General features: G+C 42.2%; 1 protein-coding gene across 6 annotated transcripts; it reads left to right on the forward strand.

The window, feature by feature from the left end:
• Window positions 1-11: 11 nt before the first annotated feature.
• ASTE1 (asteroid homolog 1) lies at window positions 12-27,058 on the forward strand. 6 transcript variants are annotated; one of them, XR_009540659.1, is made up of 7 exons: window positions 325-498; window positions 1,110-1,281; window positions 1,426-2,748; window positions 21,927-22,137; window positions 23,904-24,093; window positions 25,942-26,092; window positions 26,570-26,706. XR_009540659.1 is itself a non-coding variant. In XM_060149864.1 (7 exons), exons 3-7 carry the CDS (start codon window positions 1,444-1,446, stop codon window positions 26,892-26,894), a joined length of 1,677 nt encoding a protein of 558 aa, XP_060005847.1. In that variant the 5' UTR covers window positions 330-498; window positions 1,110-1,281; window positions 1,426-1,443; the 3' UTR covers window positions 26,895-27,058. The 6 variants fall into 6 exon arrangements, 4 of the variants coding, with proteins under 4 accessions (XP_060005845.1, XP_060005846.1, XP_060005844.1 ...); XR_009540660.1 differs by having other exon boundaries at window positions 25,942-26,115; window positions 26,570-26,702; XM_060149864.1 differs by lacking the exon at window positions 25,942-26,092 and having other exon boundaries at window positions 330-498; window positions 1,426-2,160; window positions 2,515-2,748; window positions 26,570-27,058.
• Window positions 27,059-27,951: the final 893 nt, after the last annotated feature.

The raw sequence follows: 27,951 nt of genomic DNA on the forward strand, positions 1-27,951 counted from the left end.
GGAAGTGTACGCTGACCAAGGTGGGCGGGGAAAAGGAGGCCGGCCCAGCAGGCCTCGCTGCCCTAACCTAAGAGCAGCCATTCGGAGCGTGCTTTCCAGCCTTCCTGGGCGACCTTGCGGCAGGCCCGGGGGCACCTCACCTCTCCGCGAAGTCGGTGCCGCTAGCTTCCTGGAATCGGGCTCCCCGTGACGTCATACGCGGAGACTTCCGGCTCCGCTCGGGAGGTCGGGATCACGTGCCGGGAGCTCCTGGAATCCCCCGGCTCCTGCTGGCTTGTGGTGGAGAGGCTGGTCTTCTGGGAGGACGGAGCAGGTGGGCGCTGCTGCTGCGGGCCCGGGGGGCGCGGTTTGAAGGCCTGTATTTGAGGACTTGGAGCAAACGTTTTGCGCGGCTTTCTCCTGTCTAGCGCGCATTTGTTGAACATCTTCTGTAACTAGCTTCGGCTGAGTTGACGCGGTCTCTGCTCACATTTGCTGTACAAGACAGACTTGAGAGAAGTAGGTACCCTACAGGGTAAGGTACTGAGACAGGGCCAAGCCTGGGGTGAAGTGAGTTGGGTACTAAATGCAAGGGGAAGCCCAAAAACTCTGATCAAGATAAATAAATTTTAACACAATATCTTTTAAAAAAACTAAAAACTAATGCAAAAAATATACATGCTTGACAAAACCTCACGATTTTAAATAAAGACAGGATCAGTAACTGTGCCATGCTGAGCCATATTGGAGCCTGAGGCCAAAGGAGAAACCAGTAATACTTATCCTGTGACTTAGCCAGTTGGGGGAAGGATATCTTCAGTTCCTGGGACGTATATGCCAAGACAGATGAGAAGAACCTCTGGTTAGCGTGAAACTGGAGAGTTAAGTTCCTCCAGGCTTGAAACTCGGAGCTGTGCTAATTAAGACAGGCCCATAAGCCAAGGCCTCAAAGAAATTCCCAGACTCTGATAATCAAAATAGAAAAACTGGATCCATATCATTGACCCTACACACTTTAGTTAACTGAAGCCTAATGCTTTCTGATCTATTAATTATGTTATTGAGGTTATCATTTTTATAGCTTAGGATCTTTTACGCTGACCCCACAAAACAAATATTCTGTGTTGTAGGATGGTGACTGTCTCAGTATCAAAGTCCGCAGAAGTTCTGTACGTCAGCAGCCTCCGTCCCTGTCCAAAGAGCAGACTCCATGAAGCCATTGACTTTGTGCCTTGTAACATATGGGGAAAGCGAGAGAGAATGAAAAAGCACTCAGCTAGGTGGTATTGCCTGAGAATCTAGGTAAGGACTAAGATGTTGACACCTAATGTGTTCTATTTAAAGAGCTCTTCACAACATTTGCTGTTGATCTGATGGTGCTAGAAACAGTAGCTTGGTCCCCCATAAGTAACATCAATTAAAAGTGTGTTCTCTTGTTTTAAACAGGCAATTCTTCAGACAGTCATGGGTATCCGAGGACTAATGAGTTTTGTGGAAGATCATATTAATGAGTTCTTCACGGATTTGAAGTTGCGAGACACAAAAATTATCATCGACGGCTATGCCCTCTTCCACCGGCTTTGCTTCAGTTCAAACTTGGAGCTCCGGTATGGAGGGGACTATGATTCTTTTACAGATGTTGTAGAAAAATTCTTTGAATCACTTTTTGCTTGTAAAATCTGCCCATATGTTGTTTTAGATGGAGGATGTGACATTTCAGATAAAAAGCTTAACACTTTAAAGGATCGAGCTAGGGAGAAGATCCAGATGGCCCATTCCCTTTCTGTTGGCGGGGGTGGGTATGTGTGTCCCTTACTCATCCGGGAAGTATTCATACAGGTTCTGATCAAGCTGCGGGTACGTTTTGTCCAGTGCTTTTCGGAAGCAGATCGGGACATTATGACCCTTGCTAATCACTGGAATTGCCCCGTGTTATCGTCTGATAGTGACTTTTGCATTTTTGACCTGAAAAGTGGGTTTTGCCCATTGAATAGCTTTCAGTGGAGAAACATGAACACTATCAAGGGCACACGAGACTGCTATATCCCTGCCAAGTGCTTTTCCCTTGATGCACTCTGCTGTCACTTCGGCAATATGAACAAAGTTCTGCTGCCTCTCTTCGCGGTGCTGTGTGGAAATGACCACGTTAATCTGCCCGTCGTGGAGACGTTCTTAAGTAAAGTATGTCTTCCTCTTGGGGCTCCCAGTTCTAAGGGGAGGAGACACCACCGGGTGCTGGGACTTCTGAATTGGTTGTCTCGTTTTGCTGACCCTACCGAAGCGTTAGACAACGTTCTGAAACATCTCCCCAGAAAGAGTCGAGGAACCGTGAAGAAGCTTCTCTGTGGCTCCATGGGGGAGTACCTGCAGTCCCAGGGGAGGCTGCAGGACTTCTTCCAGCATGGTACTTACGCCTGCCCAGACACCTGGAATCCGGGTTTACCGCCTTGGGTGCTCACGGCCTTGGCCAGAGGCCAGCTGTCCCCTTTCATCAGCGATGCTCTGGTGCTGAGACGGACCATTCTCCACACACAGGTAGAAAACATGCAGCGACCAAACGCCCACAGAATCTCTCTGCCCATCCGGCAAGTCATCTATGGGCTCCTTGTGAATACTCCTCCACATCCGGGAAATGTGGCCTGGGATGCGCTGCCTCCTCAGCCGCCAGCTTTCAGCGAAGTGGAAAGGATTAATAAAAATATCAAAACATCAATTGTTGGTGCAGTAGAACTGCCCAAGGATCATTCTGACTTAAGCAAATTGACTGAGGTAAGTATTTGTAATACCACTGCAATTTCTGTAAAGCATTTTACAGGTTACAAAGTGCTTTCATGTGTATTATCTCTCTTAACATAACAAACTGAGGTTGGTTGCTATATTGCCCCTATTTCATAGCTGAGAAAACTAAGACTCAGCTAAATCCTTAGCCAGGGAATTATCCGTGCTACGACTCAAACCTACATCTTTTAGCTCCAAATCTGCCATTTCCACTGTACTTCAGTAGCATGTGTTAATCTTTGCGGTTATTACTACTACTCTTGTTGTTAACTAGCTATCAGTAGAATGGGGTTAGTGACTAAAAATAAAGGAAAGGGAAAAAAATTTTGAGCTACAGAAAAAAGAAAGCTTGCCTTTAGGCCTTGACCAAAGGCACAACTAACATCTCAGACTGCATTGGATTGCAATTAACAGGATTAATACTGATGCTTAGGCCTAATTTTTCATTTTTATTGATGAGGACTTTTTTTTACACTTGAGATTTATGGCATCATGTTGATTTGCTTAGTCTGATACTGAAAACTTGACTCTTAGCCTAACTCAGTGTTGATTAAACCTGAGTAACAGACCAACCCCCTTTTCAAGGTAAAAGAAATTCTCATGGATCCCAGTGTTTATTTAGTTTTTTTAATAATATTACATAAATATATTAAAAATTACAAATAGATGTGAAGCTGCTTATGCAAACACAATTAAATTTACAAATTAAATGCAGATAAACTCACAATTCCAATTGCAATGGTTATTGGGGGTTTTTTTTGTTTTTGTTTTTAAATTTATTTATTTTTGGCTACGTTGCATCTTTGTTGCTGCACACAGGCTTTCTCTAGTTGCAGCGAGCGGGGGCTACTCTTCACTGCAGTGCATGGGCTTCACATTGCAGTGGCTTCTCTTGTTGCACAGCATGGGCTTTAGGCGCGCGGGCTTCAGTAGTTGTGCTGCGCCCGCACAGTAGTTGTGGCACGTGGGCTCAGTAGTTGTAGCTCAAGGGCTCTAGAGTGCAGGCTCAGTAGTTGCGGCGCACGGGCTTAGTTGCTCTGTGTCATGTGGGATCTTCCCGGACCAGGGATTGAACCTGTGTCCCCTGCATTGGCAGGCAGATTCTTAACCACTGCGCCACCAGGGAAGTCCCGGGGGGGTTTTGGATCCAACTCAATATTCAGACTCAGGAGACTCTCTTAGGCCACTCAGGGTGCCAGTCTGCTCCGGGATATAGGGCCGCATAACAGCATCCGTGAAGCTTTGAATCAGGAGCGGGAGTCCTCCCAACGGTCTACACCATTGATTCTCCTGGGGGTGATTTTGCCACCCAGGAGACACTTGGCAGTATCTGGAGACACTTTTGATTGGCAATACTTGGGGAGGGGTGGCTGTTGCTACTGGCATATAGTCAGGAGAAGCCAAGTATGTTGCTAAACATCTTACAGTTGACAGGACAGCACCCCCAGCCAAGAGTTATGCAGCCCAGAATGCCCACACAGGTGACCAGGAACTAGCCCTTTTAGCCTCCCCATTGGTGACAGCTCAGGCAGGAGGAACAAGATTCACATCATTGGGTCCAGGAGCCTCCTTGGCAATGGGGAATGACTGCTATTAGGAACAGGTTTCTTTCTGGGGTGATGAAATGTTCTGGAATTAGAGATGGTTGCACAGGCTTATAAAGAAACTAAAACTACTTTAAAAGGGTGAATTTTAATGACATGGAAATTATATCTCAATTAAAGAAGGAAAAAGTCCCACTGGCCTCCTTCCCCACGGGATCTAATCTTTTTTGTAACAATTCCATAGACATAGCTTCTGAGGTCCCTGCAAGGGACATGCCTGATTACAAGTCACTGCACTCAGGGAAGCCCCAAGATGGGGCATCCCCATCTGGTTTGTACAGTTCATTTATTGTGTAAGTCTAGATACAGTTTTACAAGAGTCATTCTTATCATGCTAAGTAGCACAGCTGACTAACTTTATCATGTTTCCAGGTTTAAAGAACTGGAGAGTTGAGCATAGGTCATATTCCAAACAAGGAATTTATTAAAACTTTACCCACACCAGAAAAATTGAAATTAGCAACAGTGTGGCTGTTAGCACAACTGACGCTGTCCCGAGCCCTTACCGCTCTTCCTATCCTTTCACTGACCCTACCCAGGACTGTACTGTGCCATCAGTCACTCCTCTGCATCAAGGGCTTTGTGGTTAATAGAGACTGTTTAATAATCATTAGGACCAGGTGGCTTCTATGCTCTGTTAGTCCCCAAACAATGAAAACCTTTTCTGACGTACTCACTGCGCCCCTGAGACCGGCTAGCTACCCATTCATGAATCTTGACTTAGGAATGCACGCCCTGTTTCCAAACACCCCCCCACCAAAGGTTGACTATAAATTGTCCCAGTGGACCTGCAGCCGTGCGCAGCGCAGTTGCACATGCTTCCGATTAATCGTTGTCCACCAGATCCCGATCCCATCCTGACTATGTTACCCGCTGATAAACTGGTCCAGTGACTACATGGAGCCGCCTGCCTCGTTTTTCAGTCTCAGCATGCCCTCTCAGTTTGGTGGGCACTTCTCATTGCCTCCACCCTCCAACAGCAACATTCTGAAGGAGGTTTTGCTGAAATTACATTTCTCCTCACAACATAAATGGTGCTATGTTGGAGGGCTTTTTATTTTACTTTTTTTATGGCTTTATTGAGAAGTGTCTTTAATGTGCATACTCTGATGAGTTTTGACGTACATTTACGTCCATGAATCCATCCTACAGTTAAGATAATGAATGTATCCATTTCCTTTGCCTCTCTGCCCTTCATCCTTCCCTCAGTGTGTACACCTAGCAAAGTGCACAGATAATTTACACCTTGATGAGTTCGAACCAGCTCAGTAGTTCCATGTAAAGGGCACCCAGATGAAGATTCATTATCAGCACCCCTGCTTTCCCCAGTGTGGTTACAGTCACTCCCTCCCTTACCCCTTGTATTCACTGTTCTGATCTCTAACAACCTTTAATACTTTGTTTTTACACTTTATAAATCGTCTGGCTTCTTTTATTCAACATGGTGTTCATAAGATTTATTCATATCACTGTGCATAGTTGTAGATCTTTCATTTCTCATTGTTGGTGTATTTTTACCTGTGGGACTGTACCACAATTGATTGTTGATTTTATAGCTGATGGGCATTTGTGCAGTTTGCAGTTTGGGCTATTATGAATAGTGCTATGAACATCCGAGTGCACAGCATTTAGTAAAAATACGGTCACATTTCTGTTGCACATATAACTAGGAGTGAAGTTGCTGGGACATAAGACACACGTATGTTCAGCTTAGAAGACACATTGCCAAGTGCACAGTGGTTTTTACCAATAAATATTCCAACCAGCAGTTTATGAGAGTTCTTCTTACTTTATACCCTTGCCCTTACTTGGAATCTTCTATCCTTTTAAAAAATTTTAGCTGTTCTGTTTTTTTATTATTTAAACAGATTTTTGTTAGCTTTATTCTTTTTTTTGAATTTTATTTTATTTTATTTATTTTTTTATACGGCAGGTTCTTATTAGTTATCCATTTTATACATATTAGTGTATATATGTCAATCCCAATTGCCCAATACATACACCACCACCACCCCCCGACCACTTTCCCCACTTGGTGTCCATACGTTCTCTACATCTGTGTCTTAATTTCTGCCCTGCAAACCAGTTCATCTGTACCATTTTCCTAGGTTCCACATATATGCGTTAATATACGATATTTGTTTTTCTCTTTCTGACTTACTTCACTCTGTAAGACAGTCTCTAGATTCATCCACATCTCTACAGATGACCCAATTTCGTTTGGTTTTATGGCTGAGTAATATTCCATAGTATATATATACCACATCTTCTTTATCCATTCATCTGTTGATGGGCATTTAGGTTGCTTCCATGACCTGGCTATTGTAAATAGTGCTAAAGTGAACATTGGGGTGCATGTGTCTTTTTGAATTATGGTTTTCTCTGGATATATGCCCAGTAGTGGGATTCCTGGGTCATATGGTAATTCTATTTTTACTTTTTTAAGGAAGCTCCATACGGTTCTCCATGGTGACAGTATCAATTTACGTCCCACCAACAGTGCAACGGAGTTCCCTTTTCTCCACACCCTCTCCAGCATTTGTTGTTTGTAGATTTTCTGGTGATGCCCATTCTACCTGGTGTGAGGTGATACCTCATTGTAGTTTTTTTTTTGTTTTTTTTGTTTTTGTTTTTTTTTAACATCTTTATTGGAGTATAATTACTTTACAATGGTGTGTTAGTTTCTGCTTCACAGCAAAATGAATCAGTTATATATATACATATGTTCCCATATCTCTTCCTGCTTGCGTCTCCCTCCCTCCCACCCTCCCTATCCCACCCCTCCAGGCGGTCATAAAGCACCGAGCTGATCTCCGTGTGCTATGCGGCTGCTTCCCACTAGCTATCTACCTTACGTTTGGTAGTGTACATATGTCCATGCCTCTCTCTCGCTTTGTCACAGCTTACCATTCCCCCTCCCCATATCCTCAAGTCCATTCTCTAGTAGGTCTGTGTCTTTATTCCTGTTTTACCCCTAGGTTCTTCATGACATTTTTTTCCCCTTAAATTCCATATATATGTGTTAGCATACGGTATTTGTCTCTCTCTTTCTGACTTACTTCACTCTGTGTGACAGACTCTAGGTCTATCCACCTCATTACAAATAGCTCAATTTCGTTTGTTTTTGTGGCTCAGTAATATTCCGTTGTATATATGTGCTACATGTTCTTTATCCATTCATCCAATGATGGACACTTAGGTTGTTTCCATCTCCGGGCTATTGTAAATAGAGCTGCAATGAACATTTTGGTACATGACTCTTTTTGAATTATGTTTTTCTCAGGGTATATGCCCAGTAGTGGGATTGCTGGGTCATATGGTAGTTCTATTTGTAGTTTTTTAAGGAACCTCCATACTGTTCTCCATAGTGGCTGTATCAATTTACATTCCCACCAACAGTGCAAGAGGGTTTGCTTTTCTCCACACCCTCTCCAGCATTTATTGTTTCTAGATTTTTTGATGATGGCCATTCTGACTGGTGTGAGATGATATCTCATTGTAGTTTTGATTTGCATTTCTCTAATGATTAGTGATGTTGAGCATTCTTTCATGTGTTTTTTTGGCAGTCTGTAAATCTTCTTTGGAGAAATGTCTATTTAGGTCTTTTGGTTTTTGTTATTAAGCTGCATGAGCTGCTTACAAATTTTGGAGATTAATCCTTTGTCAGTTGCTTCATTTGCAAATATTTTCTCCCAATCTGAGGGTTGTCTCTTCGTCTTGTTTATGCTTTCCTTTGCTGTGCAAAAGCTTTGACGTTTCATTGGGTCCCATTTGTTTATTTTTGTTTTTATTTCCATTTCTCTAGGAGGTGGGTCAAAAAGGACCTTGCTGTGATTTATGCCATAGAGTGTCCTGCCTATGTTTTCCTCTAAGAGTTTGATAGTTTCTTGCCTTACATTTAGGTCTTTAATCCATTTTGAGCTTATTTTTGTCTGTGGTGTTAGGGAGTGATCTAATCTCACTTTTCCATGTAGCTGTCCAATTTTCCCAGCACCACTTATTGAAGAGGCTGTCCTTTCTCCACTGTACATTGCTGCCTCCTTTATCAAAGATAAGGTGACTATATGTGCGTGGGTTTATCTCTGGGCTTTCTATCCTGTTCCATTGATTTATATTTCTGTTTTTGTGCCAGTACCATACTGCCTTGATTACTGTAGCTTTGTAGTATAGTCTGAAGTCAAGCAGCCTGATTCCTCCAGCTCCGTTTTTCGTTCTCAAGATTGCTTTGGCTATTCAGGGTCTTTTGTGTTTCCATACAAATTGTGAAATTTTTTGTTCTAGTTCTGTGAAAAATGCCAGTGGTAGTTTCATAGGGATTGCATTGAATCTGCAGATTGCTTTGGGTAGTAGAGTCATTTTCACAATGTTGATTCTTCCAATCCAAGAACATGGTATATCTCTCCATCTATTTGTATCATCTTTAATTTCTTTCATCAGTGTCTTATAATTTTCTGCATACAGGTCTTTTGTCTCCTTAGGTAGGTTTATTCCTAGATATTTTATTCTTTTTGTTGCAGTGGTAAATGGGAGTGTTTTCTTGATTTCACTTTCAGATTTTTCATCATTAGTGTTTAGGAATGCAAGAGATGTCTGTGCATTAATTTTGTATCCTGCTACTTTACCAAATTCATTGATTAGCTCTAGTAGTTTTCTGGTAGCATCTTTAGGATTCTCTATGTATAGTATCATGTCATCTGCAGATAGTGACAGCTTTACTTCTTCTTTTCCAATTTGCATTCCTTTTACTTCCTTTTCTTCTCTGATTGCTGTGACTAAAACTTCCAAAACTATGTTGAATAAGAGTGGTGAGAGTGGGCAACCTTGTCTTGTTCCTGATCTTAGTGGAAATGCTTCCAGTTTTTCACCATTGAGGACGATGTTGGCTGTGGGTTTGTGATATATGGCTTTTATTATGTTGAGGAAAGTTCCCTCTATGCCTACTTTCTGCAGGGTTTTTTATCATAAATGGGTGTTGAATTTTGTCAAAAGCTTTTTCTGCATCTATTGAGATGATCATATAGTTTTTCTCCTTCAATTTGTTAATATGGTGTATCACGTTCATTGATTTGCATATATTGAAGAATCCTTGCATTCCTGGAATAAACCCTACTTGATCATGGTGTATGATCTGTTTAATGTGCTGTTGGATTCTGTTTGCCAGTATTTTGTTGAGGATTTTTGCATCTATGTTCATCAGTGATATCGGCCTGTAGTGTTCTTTGTGACATCTTTGTCTGGTTTTGGTATCAGGGTGATGGTGGCCTCGTAGAATGAATTTGGGAGTGTTCTTCCCTCTGCTATATTTTGGAAGAGTTTGAGAAGGATAGGTGTTAGCTCTTCTCTAAATATTTGATAGAATTCGCCTGTGAAGTCAACTGGTCTTGGACGTTTGTTTGTTGGAAGACTTTTAATCACATTTTCAATTTCAGTGCTTGTGATTGGTCTGTTCATATTTTCTATTTCTTCCTGATACATTCTTGGCAGGTTGTACCTTTCTAAGAATTTGTCCATTTCTTCCAGTTTGTCCATTTTATTGGCATAGAGTTGCTTGTAGTAATCTCTCATGATCTTTTGTATTTCTGCAGTGTCAGTTGTTACTTCTCCTTTTGCATTTCTAATTCTGTTGATTTGAGTCTTCTCCCTTTTTTTCTTGATGAGTCTGACTAATGGTTTATCAATTTTGTTTATCTTCTCAAAGAACCAGCTTTTAGTTTTATTGATCTTTGCTATCGTTTCCTTCATTTCTTCTTCATTTATTTCTGATCTGATTTTTATGATTTTTCCTTCTGCTAACTTTGGGGTTTTTTTGTTCTTTCTCTTATTGCTTTAGGTGCAAGGTTAGGTTGTTTATTCGAGATGTTTCTTGTATCTTAAGATAGGATTGTATTGCTATAAACTTCCCTCTTAGAACTGCTTTTGGTGCATCCCATAGATTTTGGGTCGTCGTGTCTCCATTGTCATTTGTTTCTGGGTAATTTTTATTTCCTCTTTGATTTCTTCAGAGATCACTTCGTTATTAAGTAGTGTATTGTTTAGCCTTCATGTGTTTGTATTTTTTCCTGTAATTGATATCTAGTCTCATAGCGTTGTGGTCGGAAAAGATACTTGATACAATTTCAATTTTCTTAAATTTACCAAGGCTTGATTTGTGACCCAAGATATGATCTATCCTGGAGAATGTTCCATGAACACTAGAGAAAAATGTGTATTCTGTTGTTTTTGCATGGAATGTCCTATATATATCAATTAAGTCCATCTTGTTTAATGTATCATTTAAAGCTTGTGTTTCCTTACTTATTTTCATTTTGGATGATCTGTCCATTGGTGAAAGTGGGGTGTTAAAGTCCCCTACTATGAATGTGTTACTGTTGATTTCCCCTTTTATGGCTGTTAGTATTTGCCTTATATATTGAGGTGCTCCTATGTTGGGTGCATAAATATTTACAATTGTTATATCTTCTTCTTGGATCGATCCCTTGATCATTATGTAGTGTCCTTCTCTGTCTCTTCTAATACTCTTTATTTTAAAGTCTATTTTGTCTGATATGAGAATTGCTACTCCAGCTTTCTTTTGGTTTCCATTTGCATAGAATATCGTTTTCATCCCCTTACTTTCAGTCTGTATGTGTCTCTAGGTCTGAAGTGGGTCTCTTGTAGAGAGCAAATATATGGGTCTTGTTTTTGTATCCATTCAGCCAATCTGTGTCTTTTGGTTGGAGCACTTAGTCCATTTACATTTAAGGTAATTATCGATATGTATGTTCCTATTCCCATTTTCTTGTTTTGGGTTCGTTATTGTAGGTCTTTTCCTTCTCTTGTGTTTCTTGCCTAGAGAAGTTCCTTTAGCAGTTGTTGTAGAGCTGGTTTGGTGGTGCTGAACTCTCTCAGCTTTTGCTTGTCTGTAAAGATTTTAATTTCTCCATCAAATCTGAATGAGATCCTTGCTGGGTAGAGTAATCTTGGTTGCAGATTTTTCTCCTTCATCACTTTCAATATGTCCTGCCACTCCCTTCTGGCTTGCAGAGTTTCTGCTGAAAGATCAGCTGTTAACCTTATGGGGATTCCCTTGTGTGTTATTTGTTGTTTTTCCCTTGCTGCTTTTAATGTTTTCTTTGTATTTAATTTTTGACAGTTTGATTAATATGTGTCTTGGTGTATTTCTCCTTGGATTTATCCTGTATGGGACTCTCTGTGCTTCCTGGACTTGATTAACTATTTCTTTTCCCATATTAGGGAAGTTTTCAACTATAATCTCTTCAAATATTTTCTCAGTCCCTTTCTTTTTCTCTTCTTCTTCTGGGACCTCTATAATTCGAATGTTGGTGCATTTAATGTTGTCCCAGGGGTCTCTGAGACTGTCCTCAGTTCTTTTCATTCTTTTTTCTTTATTCTGCTCTGCAGTAGTTATTTCCACTATTTTATCTTCCAGGTCACTTATCCATTCTTCTGTTTCAGTAATTCTGCTATTGATCCCATCTAGAGTATTTTTAATTTCATTTATTGTGTTGTTCATCGTGTTTGTTTCATCTTTAGTTTTTCTAGGTCCTTGTTAAATGTTTCTTGCATTTTCTCTATTCTATTTCCAAGATTTTGGATGATCTTTACTATCATTATTCTGACTTCTTTTTCAGGTAGACTGCCTATTTCCTCTTCATTTGTTAGGTCTGGTGGGTTTTTATCTTGCTCCTTCATCTCGGGTTTGTTTTTCTGTCTTCTCATTTTGCTTATCTTACTGTGTTTGGGGTCTCCTTTTTGCAGACTGCAGGTTCGTAGTTCCCGTTGTTTTTGGTGTCTGTCCCCAGTGGCTAAGGTTGGTTCAGTGGGTTGTGTAGGCTTCCTGGTGGAGGGGACTAGTGCCTGTGTTCTGGTGGATAAGGCTGGATCTTGTCTTTCTGGTTGGCAGGTCCACGTCTGGTGGTGTGTTTTGGGGTGTCAACTTATTATGATTTGGGGAAGCCTCTCTGCTAATGGGTGTGGTTGTGTTCCTGTCTTGCTAGTTGTTTGGCATAGGATGTCCAGCACTGTAGCTTGCTGGTCGTTGAGTGAAGCTGGGTGCTGGTGTTGAGATGGAGATCTCTGGGAGATTTTTGCCGTTTGATATTATGTGCAGCTGGGAGGTCTCTTTTGGACCAGTGTCCTGAAGTTCACTCTCCCACCTCAGAGGCCTAGCCCTAACTCCTGGCTGCAGCACCAAGAGGCTTTCATCCACACGGCTCAGAAGAAAAGGGAGAAAAGGTAGAATGAAAGAATTAGTAGTAGAAGAAGAAGGAGGAGGAGGAGGAGGGGGAGGAGGAAGAAGAAGAAGAAAGAAAGGGAGGGAGGGAGGGAGGGAGGGAGGGAGGAAGGAGGGAAGGAAGGAAAAAAAAGAAAGAAGATAAAGTAAAATAAAATAAAGTAAGATAAGATATAATAAGATATAATAAAGTTATTAAAATAAAAAAATAATTATTAAGAGGAAACAAAAAAACGGATGGATAGAACCCTGGGACAAATGGTGGAAGCAAAGCTATACAGACAATATCTCACACAGAAGCATACACATACACACTCACAAAAAGAGAAGGGGAAAAAATAATCTTGCTCTCAAAGTCCACCTCCTTAATTTGGGATGATTCGTTGTCTATTCATGTATTCCACAGATGCAGGGTACATCAAGTTGATTGTGGAGCTTTAATCTGCTGCTTCTGAGGCTGCTGGGAGAGATTTCCCTTTCTCTTCTTTGTTCTCACAGGTCGCAGGGGCTCAGCTTTGGATTTGGCCCCACCTGTGTGTGTAGGTCCCCGGAGGGCGTCTGTTCTTTGTTCAGACAGGACAGGGTTAAAGGAGCCGCTGATTCGGGGGCTCTGGTTCACTCAGGCCGGGTGTAGGGAGGGTCACGGAGTGCAGGGCGAGCCTGCGGCGGCAGAGGCCAGCATGATGTTGTACCAGCCTGAGGCGCGCCATGTGTTCTCCTGCAGGAGTTGTCCCTGGATCACAGGACCCTGGCAGTGGTGGGCTGCACAGGCTCCCCGGAAGGGGGGTGTGGATAGTGACCTGTGCTTGCACACAGGCTTCTTGGTGGCGGCAGCAGCAGCCTTAATGTCTCATGTCTGTCTCTGGGATCCGCACTTTTAGCCGTGGCTCGCGCCCGTCTCTGGATCTCCTTTAAACTGTGTTCTTAATCCCCTCTCCTCGCGCACCGGGAAACAAAGAGGAAAGAAAAAGTCTCTTGCCTCTTCAGCAGGTCCAGACTTTTCCCTGGACTCCCTCCCGGCCAGTTGTGGCGCACTAACCCCCTGCAGGCTGTGTTCACGCCGCCAACCCCAGTTCTCTCCCTGCCGACCGAAGCCCGAGCCTCAGCTCCCAGTCCCGCCCGCTCCGGCGGGGGAGCACACAAGCCTCTCGGGCTGGTGAGTGCCAGTCGGCACCGATCCTCTGTGCAGGAATCTCTCCGCTTTTCCCTCTGCACCCCTGTTGCTGTGCTCTGCGGCTACAAAGCTCCTCCGCCACCCGCAGTCTCTGCCCGCGAAGGGGCTTCCTAGTGTGTGGAAACCTTTCCTCCTTCACAGCTCTCTCCCACTGGTGCAGGTCCCATCCCTATCCTTTTGTCTCTGTTTATTCGTTTTTCTTTTGCCCTACCCAGGTACGTGGGGGGTTTCTTGCCTTTTGGGAGGTCTGAGGTCTTCTGCCAGCGTTCAGTAGGTGTTCTGTAGGAGTTGTTCCACGTGTAGATGTATTTCTGGTGTATCTGTGGGGAGGAAGGTGATCTCCTCGTCTTACTCTTCCGCCATCTTCCCGGAAGTCCCTCCTCATTGTAGTTTTGATTTGCATTTCTCTAATATTTAGTGATGTTGAGCAGCTTTTCATGTGCTTCTTGGTCATCTGTATGTCTTCTTTGGAGAAATGTCTATTTAGGTCTTCTGCCCATTTTTGGATTGGGTTGTTCGTTTTTTTAATATTGAGCTGCATGCGCTGTTTATACATTTTGGAGATTAACCCTTTGTCCGTTGATTCGTTTGCAAATATTTTCTTCCATTCTGAGGTGAGTGTTGTCTTTTCATCTTGTTTATGGTTTCCTTTGCTGTGCAAAAACTTTTAAGTTTCGTTAGGTCCCATTTGTTTATTTTTGTTTTTATTTCCATTACTCTAGGTTGTGGATCAAAAAAGATCTTGCTGTGATTTATGTCAAAGAGTTTTCTTCCTATGTTTTCCTCTGAGAGTTTTATAATGTTTGGTCTTACATTTAGGTCTCTAATCCATTTTGAGTTTATTTTTGTGTATGGTGTTAGAAGAGTTCTAATTTTATTCTTTTCCATGTAACTTTCCAGTTTTCCCAGCACCACTTATTGAAGAGACTGTCTTCTCTCCATTGTATATCCTTGCCTCCTTTGTCATAGATTAGTTGACCATAGGTGCATGGGTTTATCTCTGGGCTTTCCATCCTGTTCCATTGATCTGTATTTCTGTTTCTGTTTCAGTACCATATTGTCTTGATAACTGTAGCTTTGTAGTATAGTCTGAAGTCAGGGAGTCTGATTCCTCCAGCTCCTTTTTTCTCCCTCAAAACTGCTTTGACTATTCAGGGTCTTTTATGTCTCCATACAACTTTTAAGATTTTTTGTTTTAGTTCTGTAAAAAATGCCATTAGTAATTTGATAGGGATTGCATTGAATCTATAGATTGCTTTGGGTAGTAGAGTCATTTTCACAATATTGATTCTTCCAATCTAAGAACATGGTATATCTCTCCACCTGTTTGTATCATCTTTAATTTCTTTCATTAGTGTCTTATAGTTTTCTGCATACAGGTCTTTTGTTTCCCTAGGTAGGTTTATTCTTAGGTATTTTATTCTTTTTGTTGCAGTCGTAAATGGAGTGTTTCCTTAATTTCTCTCTCAGATTTTTCATCATTAGTGTATAGGAATGCAAGAGATGTCTGTGCATTAATTTTGTGTCCTGCAACTTTACCAAATTCATTGATTAGCTGTAGTAGTTTTTTGGTGGCATCTTTAGGATTCTCTATATATAGTATCATGTCATCTGCAAACAGTGACAGTTTTACTTTTTCTTTTCCAATTTATATTCCTTTTATTTCTTTTTCTTCTCTTACTGCCGTGGCTAGGACTTCCAAAACTATGTTGAATAATAGTGGTGAGAGTGGACATCCTTGTCTTGTTCCTGATCTTAGACGAAATGCTTTCAGGTTTTCACCATTGAGAATGATGTTTGCTGTGGGTTTGTCATATATGGCCTTTATTATGTTGAGGTAGGTTCCCTCTATGCCCATTCTCTGGAGAGTTTTTATCATACATGGGTGTTGAATTTTGTTGAATGATTTTTCTGCATCTACTGAGATGATCATATGTTTTTTCTTCTTCAATTTGTTAATATGGTGTATCACGTTGATTGATTAGCATATATTGAAGAATCCTTGCATCCCTGGGATAAATCCCACTTGATCATGGTGTATGATCCTTTTAATGTGTTGTTGGTTTCTGTTTCCTAGTATTTTCTTGAGGATTTTTGAATCTATATTCATCAGTGATATTTGTCTGTAATTTTCTTTTTTTGTGGTACCTTTGTCTGGTTTTGGTATCAGTGTGATGGTGGCCTCATAGAATGAGTTTGGGAGTGTTCCTTCCTCTGCAAATGTTTGGAAGAGTTTGAGAAGGATGGGTGTTATCTCTTCTCTAAATGTTTGATAGAATTCACCTGTGAAGCCATCTGGTCCTGGCCTTCTGTTTGTTGGAAGATTTTTAATCACAGTTTCAATTTCATTACTTGTGATTGGTTTATTCATATTTTCTGTTTCTTCCTGGTTCAGTCTTGGAAGGTTATACCTTCCTAAAAATTTGTCCATTTCTTCCAGGTTGTCCATTTTATTGGCATAGAGTTGCTTGTAGTAGTCTCTTAGGATGCTTTGTAGTTCTGTCATGTCTGTTGTAACTTCTTTTTCTTTTCTAATTTTATTGATTTGAGTCATCTCCCTCTTGATGAGTCTGGTTAATGGTTTATCAATTTTATTTATCTTCTCAAAGAACCAGCTTTTAGTTTTATTGATCTTTGCTATTGTTTTCTTTGTTTCTGTTTCATTTATTTCTGCCCTGATCTTTATGATTTGTTTGCTTCTACTAACTTTGTGTTTTGTTTGTTCTTCTTTCTCTAGTTCCTTTAGGTGTAAGGTTAGATTGTCTATTTGAGATTTTTTTGTTTCTTGAGGTAGGCTTGTATAGCTATAAACTTCCCTCTTAGAACTGCTTTGCCGTATCCTATAGGTTTTGGATCGTCGTGTTTTCATTGTCACTTTTCTCTAGGTATATTTTGATTTCCTCTTTGATTTTTTCAGTGTTCTCTTGGTTATTTAGTTGGTTATTGTTTAGCCTCCATGGGTTTGTGTTTTTTACGTTTTTTTCCCAGTAATTGATTTCTAATCTCATACCGTTGTGGTCAGAAAAGATGCTTGATATGATTTCAATTTTCTTAAATTTACTGAGGCTTGATTTGTGACCCAAGATGTGATCTATCCTGGAGAATGTTCCGTGTGCACTTGAGAAGAAAGTGTAATCTGCTGTTTTTGGATGGAATGTCCTATAAATATCAATTAAATCTATCTGGTCTATTGTGTCATTTAAAGTTTGTGTTTCCTTATTAATTTTCTGTTTGGATGATCTGGCCATTGGTGTAAGAGAGGCGTTAAAGTCCCCCACTATTATTGTGTTACTGTCTATTTCCTATTTTATAGCTGTTAGCAGTTGCCTTATGTATTGAGGTGCTCCTGTGTTGGGTGCGTATATATTTATAATTGTTGTATTTTCTTCTTGGATTGATCCCTTGATCATTATGTAGTGTCCTTCCTTGTCTTTTGTAACATTCTTTATTTTAAAGTCTATTTTATCTGATATGAGTATTGCTCCTCAAGCTTTCTTTTGATTTCCATTTGCATGGAGTATCTTTTTCCCTCCCCTCACTTTCAGTCTATATGTGTCCCTAGGTCTGAAGTGGGTCTTGCTTTTGTATCCATTCAACGAGCCTGTGTCTTTTGGTTGGAGCATTTAATCCATTCACGTTGAAGGTAATTATCAATATGTATGTTCCTATGACCATTTTCTTAATTGTTTTGGGTTTGTTTTTGTAGGTCCTTTTCTTCTCTTGTGCTTCCCCCTTAGAGAAGTTCCTTTAGCATTTGTTGTAGAGCTGGTTTGGTGGTGCTGATTTCTCTTAGCTTTTGCTTGTTTGTAAAGCTTTTGATTTCTCCATCGAATGTGAATGAGATCCTTGCCGGGTAAAGTAATCTTGGTTGTAGGTTCTTCCCTTTCATCACTTTAAGTGTATCATACCACTCCCTTCTGGCTTGTAGAGTTTCTGCCAAGAAATCAGCTGTTAACCTTATGGGAGTTCCCTTGTATGTTATTTTTCCCTTGCTGCTTTCAATAATTTTTCTTTGTCTTTAATTTTTGCCAATTTGATTACTATGTGTCTTGGCGTGTTTCTTCTTGGGTTTATCCTGTATGGGACTCTCTGCACTTCCTGGACTTGGGTGGCTATTTCCTTTCCCATGTTAGGGAAGTTTTCTAGTATAATCTCTTCAAATATTTTCTAAGGTCCTTTCTCTCTCTCTCCTCCTCTGGGACCCCTATTATATGAATGTTGTTGTGTTTAATGTTGTCCCAGAGGTCTCTTGGGCTGTCTTCATTTCTTTTCATTCTTCTTTCTTTATTCTGTTCTGCAGCAGTGAATTCCACCATTCTGTCTTCTAGGTCACTTATCTGTTCTTCTGCCTCAGTTATTCTGTTATTGATTCCTTCTAGGGTGTTTTTCATTTCACTTATTGTATTGTTCATCTCTGTTTGTTTGTTCTTTAATTCTTCTAGGTCTTTGTTAAACATTTCTTGCATCTTCTCAATCTTTGCCTCCATTCTTTTTCCGAGGTCCTGGATCATCTTCACTATCATTATTCTGAATTCTTTTTCTGAAAGGTTGCCTATCTCCACTTCATTTAGTTGTTTTTCTGGGGTTTTATCTTGTTCCTTCATCTGGTACATAGCCCTCTGCCTTTTCGTCTTGTCTATCTTTCTGTGAATGTGGTTTTTATTCCACAGGCTGCAGGGTTGTAGTTCTTGCTTCTGCTGTCTGCCCTCTGGTTGATTAGGCTATATGTGAGGCTTGTGCAAGTTTCCTGATGGGAGGGACTGGTTGGTGGTGAGTAGAGCTGGCTGTTGCTCAGGTGGGAAGAGCTCAGTAAAACTTTAATCTGCTTGTCTGCTGATGGGTGGGGCTGGGTTCCCTCCCTGTTGGTTGTTTGGCTAGAGGTGACCCAACACTGGAGCCTACCTGGGCGCTTTGGTGGGGCTAATGACAGACTCTGGGAGGGCTCACGCCAAGGAGTACTTCCCAGAACTTCTGCTGCCAGTGTCCTTGTCCTCACGATGAGACACAGCCATCCCCCACCTCTGCAGGAGACCATCCAACACTAGCAGGTAGGTCTGATTTAGTCTTCTATGGGGTCACTACTCCTTCCCCTAGGTCCCGATGTGCACACTACTTTGTGTGTGCCCTCCAAGAGTAGAGTCTCTGTTTCTCCCATTGAAGTCCTGCAATCAAATCCCGCTAGCCTTCAAAGTCTGATTCTCTAGGAATTCCTTCTCCCGTTGCCAGACCCCCAGGTTGGGAAGCCTGACGTGGGGCTCAGAACCTTCACTCCAGTGGGTGGACTTCTGTGGTATAAGAGTTCTCCAGTCTGTGAGTCACCCACTCAGCAGTTATGGGATTTGATTTTATTGTGATTTTGCCCCTCCTGCCATCTCATTGTGGCCTCTCCTTTGTCTTTGGATGTGGGGTATCTTTTTTGGTGAGTTCCAGTGTCTTCCTGTCGATGATTGTCCAGCAGCTAGTTGTGATTCTGGTGCTCTCACAAGAGGGAGTGAGAACACGTCCTACTCCACCCAATTTTAGCTGTTCTTATGGTTGCCATCATTTTAGCCAATTTGGTGGGTGTTAGTTTGCATTTCTCTGATGAGTTATTTGAACACCTTTGCATGTGTTCACTGGCCATTTGCATATTCTGTTAAGTTTCTATTCAAAGCCTTTTGCCCATTTTCGTGTGTTTTTGTTTATTTCTATATACAGGTCCTTTGTCAGATAACATTGTGGGAGCGTACTGTGGGTTGTCTTTTCACTCAAGTGTGTTTTGCTGAACAAAAGTTCTTAATACACTCTAATCTAAAATTTTATTTATGCCTGTCACTTTTGTGACCTACTTAAGAAATTATTGCCTGCTCCAAGGTCATGAAAAATATTTTTGCCTTTTACACTTAGATCTGAAAGCTATCTAGAATTGATTTGTTTGTGTGTGTGGTGTGACATAGGGGTCAGGACACTTTTCCCCCACATGAAAATCCAGTTGAGTCAATGAGTACAGCAGGTGGATTATACTGCTGGCTCAGTGGAGGTGACAAGTGTTCTCATCACGTACTTGTATTCAAAGTGGGGTGAGATTTTAGTTCAGTGTCTGTGCGGTGACATCATTTGGCTTTCCCTTGGCACCCTCAGTTCTGCATTTTAGCTCAATGTTGTTAGCTCTAATTAGCCCATGATATTTCTTAGGGAATCAGGTGCAAATATTATTCCAGAGGTGTGCAGGTACAAGTACGGAGACTTTGTGATAATATCTTCATTTTGTATGCTTAACGTGATGTGACAGTAATACTTCATCTGCTCTGTGCCAGCTCTTGTAATAGAAAATGTATACAATCTCTCATTTATTTCCCACAGTAACCAGGTAGGGTAGAGTTTCCATTTTGGCTGTGTCACTTGCAGTGGACAGAGCACCATTCAAGTTAACTCGTGAGAGGCTAACCGTAAGGAGAGATGGAAGGGATCATTCTTGTGGAGTAAGTCAGTGCCAAGCCCAGCCTCTCTCCGGGTGCCTCTGCCTCTGAGGCAGCTTCTTCCGCAGACTTGTCACATGGGATGGACCCTAACTAGATTTAAGGGCTGTGAGCAGAGTAGTCCCCCTTGGGGAAGGGAACAAGGACTAGTGGGTTCCATGAAACATCTGTGTAACTCATTCTAGTGCCCATTTTACAGATGATCAGACCTGACTGTAGAAAAGCTCAGAAACTCGCTCAAGCCTGCAGAGTTAGTGAGGGCAGAACCTCTCTGAAGTCAAAGCCCAGACTCTGCTTGGTTAATAGAATTTGTAACTTGGATAGAGAATTCAATAATTTAAGCATCATATGTCAGAAAAGAATTCATATATTTTCTTAGCTTTGCATGATAGGTCTTTCTATCAGTTTAGATTATGAGGAATATATTTAAATTTAAGTAGTTAATGCTACTTCCCATAGGGGTGATTGACTGTACTGTAAACCACTTTGCATATTTCTAATTTTTAAATTTTTATCACAGTATCAAATTATTAAAACCAGTACCTATAAATCATTATATTAAAGTTGTCATACATTGATGATGAACCTATTTTGTCAGTTACAACGTGTTTTACTTCAAGTTAACATCTCTGTTTTCAGCTATCAACACACTTACTTACTGACTAGGTGTTAGGTGCCAAGAAATGTGGCAGACTGTCTCATCCTTCCAGAAAATTAAGAAGGAAATCTTTTCTAGGTGTGTGCAGACACCAGTAATACAAACTATTTTTTTTCCTCTTAGAGTTTGATTGTGAAGTCACCCAGAGATGCTCTTTTAATAGTCCTAATTTCCTTATCTGTAAAAGTGTGTGACCTGCAAGGTCCCTTATGGTTCTTAAATCTTAAGATTCATAGTAAATCAACTATACTTCAGTTTTTTAAAAAAACGGCATAAAAATCAACAAAAAAAAAGAAGGAAAAAAGATTCATTAAGGCAAAATTATGTCAACCAGAAGCCCGAAGCCCTCATAGCTGTTTACTTCCTTTTATTTGAAGCCTGGAGTGAAAGTTGGTGTGGTATGTTATTACAAGGACAATGCAGACAGCCCTTAAATATTCCTATTTGCTGGAATATACCTGCCACTAGAAGCAGCCACCTTGGGACAATCCCCATGTGGGAGAAAACAGAAAATAAGACATTCAGCTGGGTTGGTACATGAGGCAGGACCCAGACAAGCAGAAGGCTGCATGGGATGCTGCAGAGGGTGCATGTGGTTAAAGTCTGCCTTCCGGAGGTGATTGGTGATGGTGTCACAGAGGACGGGGGCTTGAACAGTCACTGGCAGGTGAGGGTAGGGTTGAGTATAGATCTTTGTTTCTTAAAGCAGAAGAGTTAAAATGCAGCTTCCTGGGCTCCCCTCATTTACTGAATCAGTTTAAGGGGTGGGGCCTGAGGATTGTTTTAACAAGCTTCCCAGGTGACATGCACACTGCAGATGCCCAACAGCCTGCATGGGGGATGGACTGACGCGAGCAAGGGCTGTGCAGTGGGAAGAGACAGCACGTCCAGCCAGTCACCACATTTATTACGCCCCTTATGAAGGTTCTAATTTTGAGTGTGGCTGATTTTTTTCCATAGGAAGATAAGAAACCGACCTAGAGAATGAAGAAGAAAGACATTCTCCAAAGTAACTTACAGAACGTTTGGTGTATATTTTCAGCTCTCCTTGGCTAGACGGCAGATACTTCTGTTAGAAACGCTGAAAGTGAAACAGAGCATCCTGGACCCAATCCCTGCTGCGTTGAAGTTGCCCATCGCCGTCAGCTGCTACTGGGTGCAGCACACGGAGGCCAAGGCAAAGCTGCATCATCTGCAGGCCTTACTGCTGGGGATGCTGATGGGACCCTTGCATGCCATGATCAACAGCCCTGGTAGGTATCTGGAAGTCCCAAGAGTATATTTTTGCATGTTACTTGCATGTAATCAAACGTTTAAACAAACAAACAAAAATTCTCGGATTATTTACTTCCATCAGTTGTATCAGAACTTAGAAGTGGGGCACCAAAATGTCACTCATTCCTTGTAGATCTTTCTGAGTGCTCCATGTACCAGGTCAGTGCTGGAGGGCTTGACCTCAAGGGCACAGCAGTGAAGATGCGCTGATGCTGCCTCACCCACCTGTCCTGTGGCACCTGACGCTCAGTCTGTAAAGCGTGACCGTGATGTACATTTTGTGCTCCGTGTTCCTTGTCCTTCTCTTCAGTGCAGCAGCAGCATCTCCCCTGGAGACTTAAGTAAAATTGCCCCTTGGTGAAACTTAAGAATACCTACAATTACTGTAAACATTCATGCTTGTGCTGTTTTGTGTCATTTATTTTTTTACTTTCTTTTTTCCCCACTGTAAGTTTCAATTAGTATATGAGTTGTGATGGTAGAACTGGTAACTTCTCTTTCTATTAGAGAAACACACTTTGAGGCAGTTTCATCTTTATTTAAACATCAGGTGAAATAAATGATGCATTGGAGCACTTCAATCCTGTAATGGGATTATTCTCTTTACAAAATTATGAATGCTTTATCCAAACATGTATAATAGTTGTCACACTCTAGAACAGTACTAACGTGATAGCTACTAGCCACAGGTGGCTATTTAAAATTTAAAATTCAGCTTCTCAATGCACTTGCCACATTCTAAGTGCCCAGCAGCCACAGGTGGCTAGAGGCTGCTGTACTGGACAGCACAGATGAAGAACATTCCCATCACTGCAGAAAGTTCTGGACAGCACTACTCTGGCATTTACTGTTTAAAATAAGTTCATGAAAGGATGAGCCAGCACAGACTCCAGGACACCCCAAAGTGGGAGAGCAGCTGTCAGAAGGGACTGTTGCACAGCAAGTTAAGTTCTGGCCCACTGCTGGTTAGGATACAAGTTCAGGGTGTTTCCTCTCATTGAACATAAATATAGTTTAAGAAAATTCTCAGAGCACCAGTCTATTTTTACCTGAGTCCAACAGAAGGGGCATGTCAAGGGTCTGTTTCTTTTCTTTTAGGAATGTGGACCCCACACCCAGGCAGGCTCAGTGCCTTGCTGCTCGCTCATTGGTAAAAGGTGGGCCTCCTTTTCCTTCCTTCCAGGTTGGTCCGGAAGGCAGGCTGCACGTGGAGCCGGGAACAGGCAGGTTTCCTGGGGTGGCTGCTGCTTGTCCTCCACCACTGAGGAAGTGGCTGATTTGCCCCATTCTCTATGAGTCATACTCTCATTCTCTTCCCATAAAACAGAAGTTAAAGCGTGTTTTGAACACACGGCTGTTTCTTTAAGGAAATGTAGTGAAAGAGAACAGTAAAGAGAAGGGGATTTTTCATAGAGACACATTTAGGGTTTGGAGAGTTCAGATGCAGATGTGTTTAAAGTCAGGTAGTAGATTAGAGGAAGAGATACTATGTTAAGGAAAAAGATAAAGAATTTGGGGTTGAATAAAGTTAGGTTGTCATTAAAAGGGCATCTCAGTATAAATATTTCAGTTTATACATTGAAAGGCTTTTACATTGACATGAAAATAGAAAAGAGCCAAAAAAGAAAAGCATTTTGGTTATTCACTTTTTTCTTTATGGAATTTGAAGTTTTATATATGGATAAAATTACAAGGTGATACAGTGTTTTTGGAAATACTGCCCTTGGGTCGTGTCTTTATCTAGATGAGGAAGCTCCACAGGGCGGTGGTGCTGAGATGCTGTATGAAGAGCTGCAGAGAGTGAAGGCACAGCCGGGCCTGAGGCTGGACTTAGACACAGCTCATGTCTTCTGTCAGTGGCAGTGCTGTCTGCAGATGGGGCTGTATCTCAACCAACTGCTGTCCACGCCTCTCCCAGAGCCAGACCTAACTCGGTAAGCACCCAGGAAACTAGTGCAGATGGCTGCATGTAGAAGTAAATACTTCAGTTGTCATTTAACGCAAAGAAGTTTTTTTAAAAACAATCAAACTTAGTATATAACTGGTCTTGGATCACTGTTAGAGCTGAAGAGCTGTAATATTAAATTTTTAAAATATTAAATTACTTCCATATTTCCAAAGAAAGTTTCCATGATTTTTTAAAGTTTTCCAAATTTAAAAAAATCGGTTCATTAAAATAAAAATAAGAGGCAGTTGTTGGTAGAGTATAGCTCTTTCCCTCATTTCTTTCAGATCTTTATTCAAATATCACGTTATAAAGGCTTTTTCTGATCATCCTACTGAAATATTATTCAAGGGAGTGAGTGAGGAAGATAAAAGGGAGATGGTTAGAAAATGGAGTTGAGATTACATATGTGCTTTGTCTCTCCACTTGAAGATAAGCTCTGGGTGTGTGCTGGGACTTGCCTGTTTTGTTTACTGTTGTAGCCCCAGTGCCTAGCATTACTCAAATACTTGTTGAATTAATGAGTGCTATACGGAGACCTATCATATATGCTGGTTTGACTTGAAATATTTCAAGTTGAAAGCTTCCTAGCAGTACATAGTGTTGTTAATGTTACTGAACTCAAGTCTGTGTGTCTGACGCACAGTGAGGCCAAACAGTACCAAAACATTGGAGTTTGGAGCAGAGAAAGGTTTATTGCAGGGCCCTGGAAGGAGATAGGTGGCTCGTGCCTTAAAAATCCCAACTCGCTGAGAGCTTTCAGCAAAGCCCTTTTATAGGAAGGGTGAGGGAGGCACATGGTTAGTTGTTGCAGACTTCCTGGTGTCAGATCCTTTGTTCTTGAGGTCAGGTCACCATGTTCCTATAAACCTCTAACAAAACAAATGTTATCCTCTGTTCTAAAGAGAAAGGGAGAGGGAGGCATTTAATTCTGTCTCCATGCCTCCTTGTGGCTTTTAACACTTAACAAATCCCAGAAGCGAAGTGACATCATTACCCTTCATTTTACCTGTTCAAAGTCCCAAGGACCGACTTTCGCCCTCCTAGGTCCAGGCCCTGGCTAAGTGGAGGGGGTCCCTGCGGGGGCTGGTTACCCTGCCCCGGAGCGTTCGTTTGTCTGGCACCCAGTCTGGGTCCTCATGCCAGTGCCCAGGCCAAACAGGAGAAGCAGATCTCAGCTGGCGGCGCCCTCAGGGCCTGGCCCCCCAGACCTTGCCCAGCCAGCATCACTGAGGGAGCCAGGTGCCCAGGACCCCGCCGGCCCTCAAACTGGACCCCAGTTCCCCCTGCTCACCCACCGGCCCCAAGGCCAGCGGGCCTAGTAGCCAGGGAGAAGGCTGTGATCCGCCTCTCATCGCATTCGCTGTCCCAGCACGGCTGCAAGTTGACTGCTGCTGGAGGGGGACCGCTGTCCCGGCTGCCAGTCCTGGCTAAGGGCTGCGTGCCCACCCCGCCCCCTGTACTGAGCGTGGCGCCCCCCCCACACACACGTCTGCCCGCCGGGCCTGCCAGCTGGACACTCAGCAGCACGAGGGCCTCAGCTGCCCCGAGGCGCCCCGCCGGCTACTTGGGAGCCGCCTCCACACGCAAGTTCCCAGGAACGAGCCGCAGCCACAGGGCGACGTGGCGTCCGCGGGCTGAACCGGTGCTGAACCGGTGCTGCAACCTGGGGTGGCCACGCAAACCTGCTGGCCCGGCCCACTGAGCATGCCCGGCCCCTATTACATTCCCACACCCTAGACCTCTCTACCAAATAAGATTGATTGGCGTTTGACCTATGGATTCCTTATTCCTTTCCTTTACTAATTTTGTTCATCCTTGACTGGATCCTCTCTAGTGACCACGGATCCCTATAAAACAAGACAGCGGAAACAGTTCCCTCAATAATGATTTCAGCAGGAGAGTTGTTCCTGCATCTCAGCATCACCAAGGCTCTTTAAATGATGATTTTACACTGAGTAAATGATGGTTCTCCATCAGTTGCTAAGGTACCAGTCAGTCAACCCTGGCAGTAAGTTAATATGTTAAATCTGTGGCTTCCAGTTCATTCCAGCTTATATTTGTGGAGTTGGTTTTTAATCCAAGTGAATGAATGACCTCGCAGATGATACGATTAAATGTTCTCATATTTCAACAGACTGCCTGTTTGTCCTATCAGAGGCATTTTTAACTCCTTGTCTTTGAAGTGTTAAGAGGCCTGCTCAACTTTGGGCTAGTTGGAGAACCAGCAAGCATCCATCATTTACTTTGTTGATAAAAAGTTCTAAGTATCATTAGCCAAGAAGTAATCTCTGTAACAATTCAGTTCCTTCTTTCAAGAAACAGATTATTCTTGAGTAACTTTAATAATGATTTTATAGAAGCAGCGCTCACAGTGTTTGATGGGTCTGTTGAAGCCACATTAGTGAGTTGTCTCAGTGCAGGAACCTCTGCTGTAATGACACCCTCTTCTCTCCCCTGAGCAGACTGTACAGCGGGAGCCTGGTGCACGGGCTCTGCCAACAACTGCTGACGTCAGCCTCAGTGGAGAGCCTCCTGCACGTGTGTCCTGAGGCCCAGCAACTCTATGAGCATATGTTCAGTGCCACTAGGTCATGTGCCCCTGCTGAACTAGTCCTACCAAAGGGTAAATCAAAAAAAAGAAGGCAAAAGAAACGACGTACCCCCTGGTCAGAGAACAGAGTGGGGACCACCTTGAACGCTAGGAGTTGGCATGAGGGAGGCAATCGGTTTGAGCTGTTGATGGTGGGGACCTTGGAGGAGCACATGGAGGCCGCAGAGCTTGAATAAACTCAGTTGCAACCAGGTTGGGATTCTTACCGAAAATTTGTATTACCTCCCTTGAAATGACTGACTTTTTTTTAGAATTAAATCTGTTAAGGATAAACACTGCAGTATTTTGAATTCCAAAGTACTTTGTATTCTGCTTTTAATAAATACGTGGTTTAAGTAAACTTTTGTATTTTTTCAACACGTGAAAGAAAACATGTTTGCACTTGCCATGTTCCACTTTAGTAAGTTAATAATAGTCTATAACCTTCAAATTGTGGCAACTCAGCCAAGCTATGTTTTCAGAAAGAACAGAAGTCCTACATCATTTACTTCCTATAAGCTGAAGCTGGGTTATCATCATTTAACACAACTTTTTTACAACTATCTCCTCTTCATCCTTTACTATGAAAGGTCTGGGCCCCAGAAGATAGACGTGAGGAAGCCAGACAGAAAAGGAGACCTTTAAGTACTTTGTCAAAGAGCCCATGGCAGGGCTGATGAGCATTTTAGATGTGCTTCAGTTTTTATTTTACTTATTTTTAATTTCTTTTATTTATTTATTTTTTTTAGTTTATTCATTTTGGGCTGTGTTGGGTCTTCATTGCTGCGCGCGGGCGCTCTCTAGTTGCAGTGAGCGGGGGCTACTCTTCGTTTTGGTACGCGGGCTTCTTATCGTGGTGACTTCTCTTGTTGTGGAGCACTGGCTCTAGGTGCATGGGCTTCAGTAGTTGTGGCTCACGGGCTCCAGAGCACAGGCTCGGTAGTTGTGGCGCACAGGCGTAGTTGCTCCGTGGAATGTGGGATCTTCCCAGACCAGGGCTCGAACCCGTGTCCCCTGCATTGGCAGATGGATTCTTAACCACTGCACCACCAGGGAAGCCCTATGTGCTCCAGTTTTTAGAAAAGAAATTGAAGCTGTAATGGTCCCAACAAAAGAAGAAACAGCATCCAATTAATGGGATGTGCAATTAATTTGATGTCATAACCAGCATTTTTAAATGGAATATATCAGATATGCATTTCATAGCTTAGATGGTTGTGCAAAGTGTTATTTCTTACTGTGGACTGCAGTCAA

Source organism: Lagenorhynchus albirostris, chromosome 5, assembly GCF_949774975.1.
Source record: "Lagenorhynchus albirostris chromosome 5, mLagAlb1.1, whole genome shotgun sequence".
In the NCBI taxonomy this organism is placed as follows: Eukaryota; Metazoa; Chordata; class Mammalia; order Artiodactyla; family Delphinidae; genus Lagenorhynchus; species Lagenorhynchus albirostris.

Bases quoted from the DNA above. Each gene is read 5' to 3' on its own strand.
- ASTE1 (XM_060149862.1), top strand. From the start codon at position 1,444: ATGGGTATCCGAGGACTAATGAGTTTTGTGGAAGATCATATTAATGAG. The intron at 2,749-21,926 runs GTAAGTATTTGT...GTATATTTTCAG, and splicing joins ACTTAAGCAAATTGACTGAG to CTCTCCTTGGCTAGACGGCA. The intron at 22,138-23,903 runs GTAGGTATCTGG...GTCTTTATCTAG, and splicing joins TGCCATGATCAACAGCCCTG to ATGAGGAAGCTCCACAGGGC.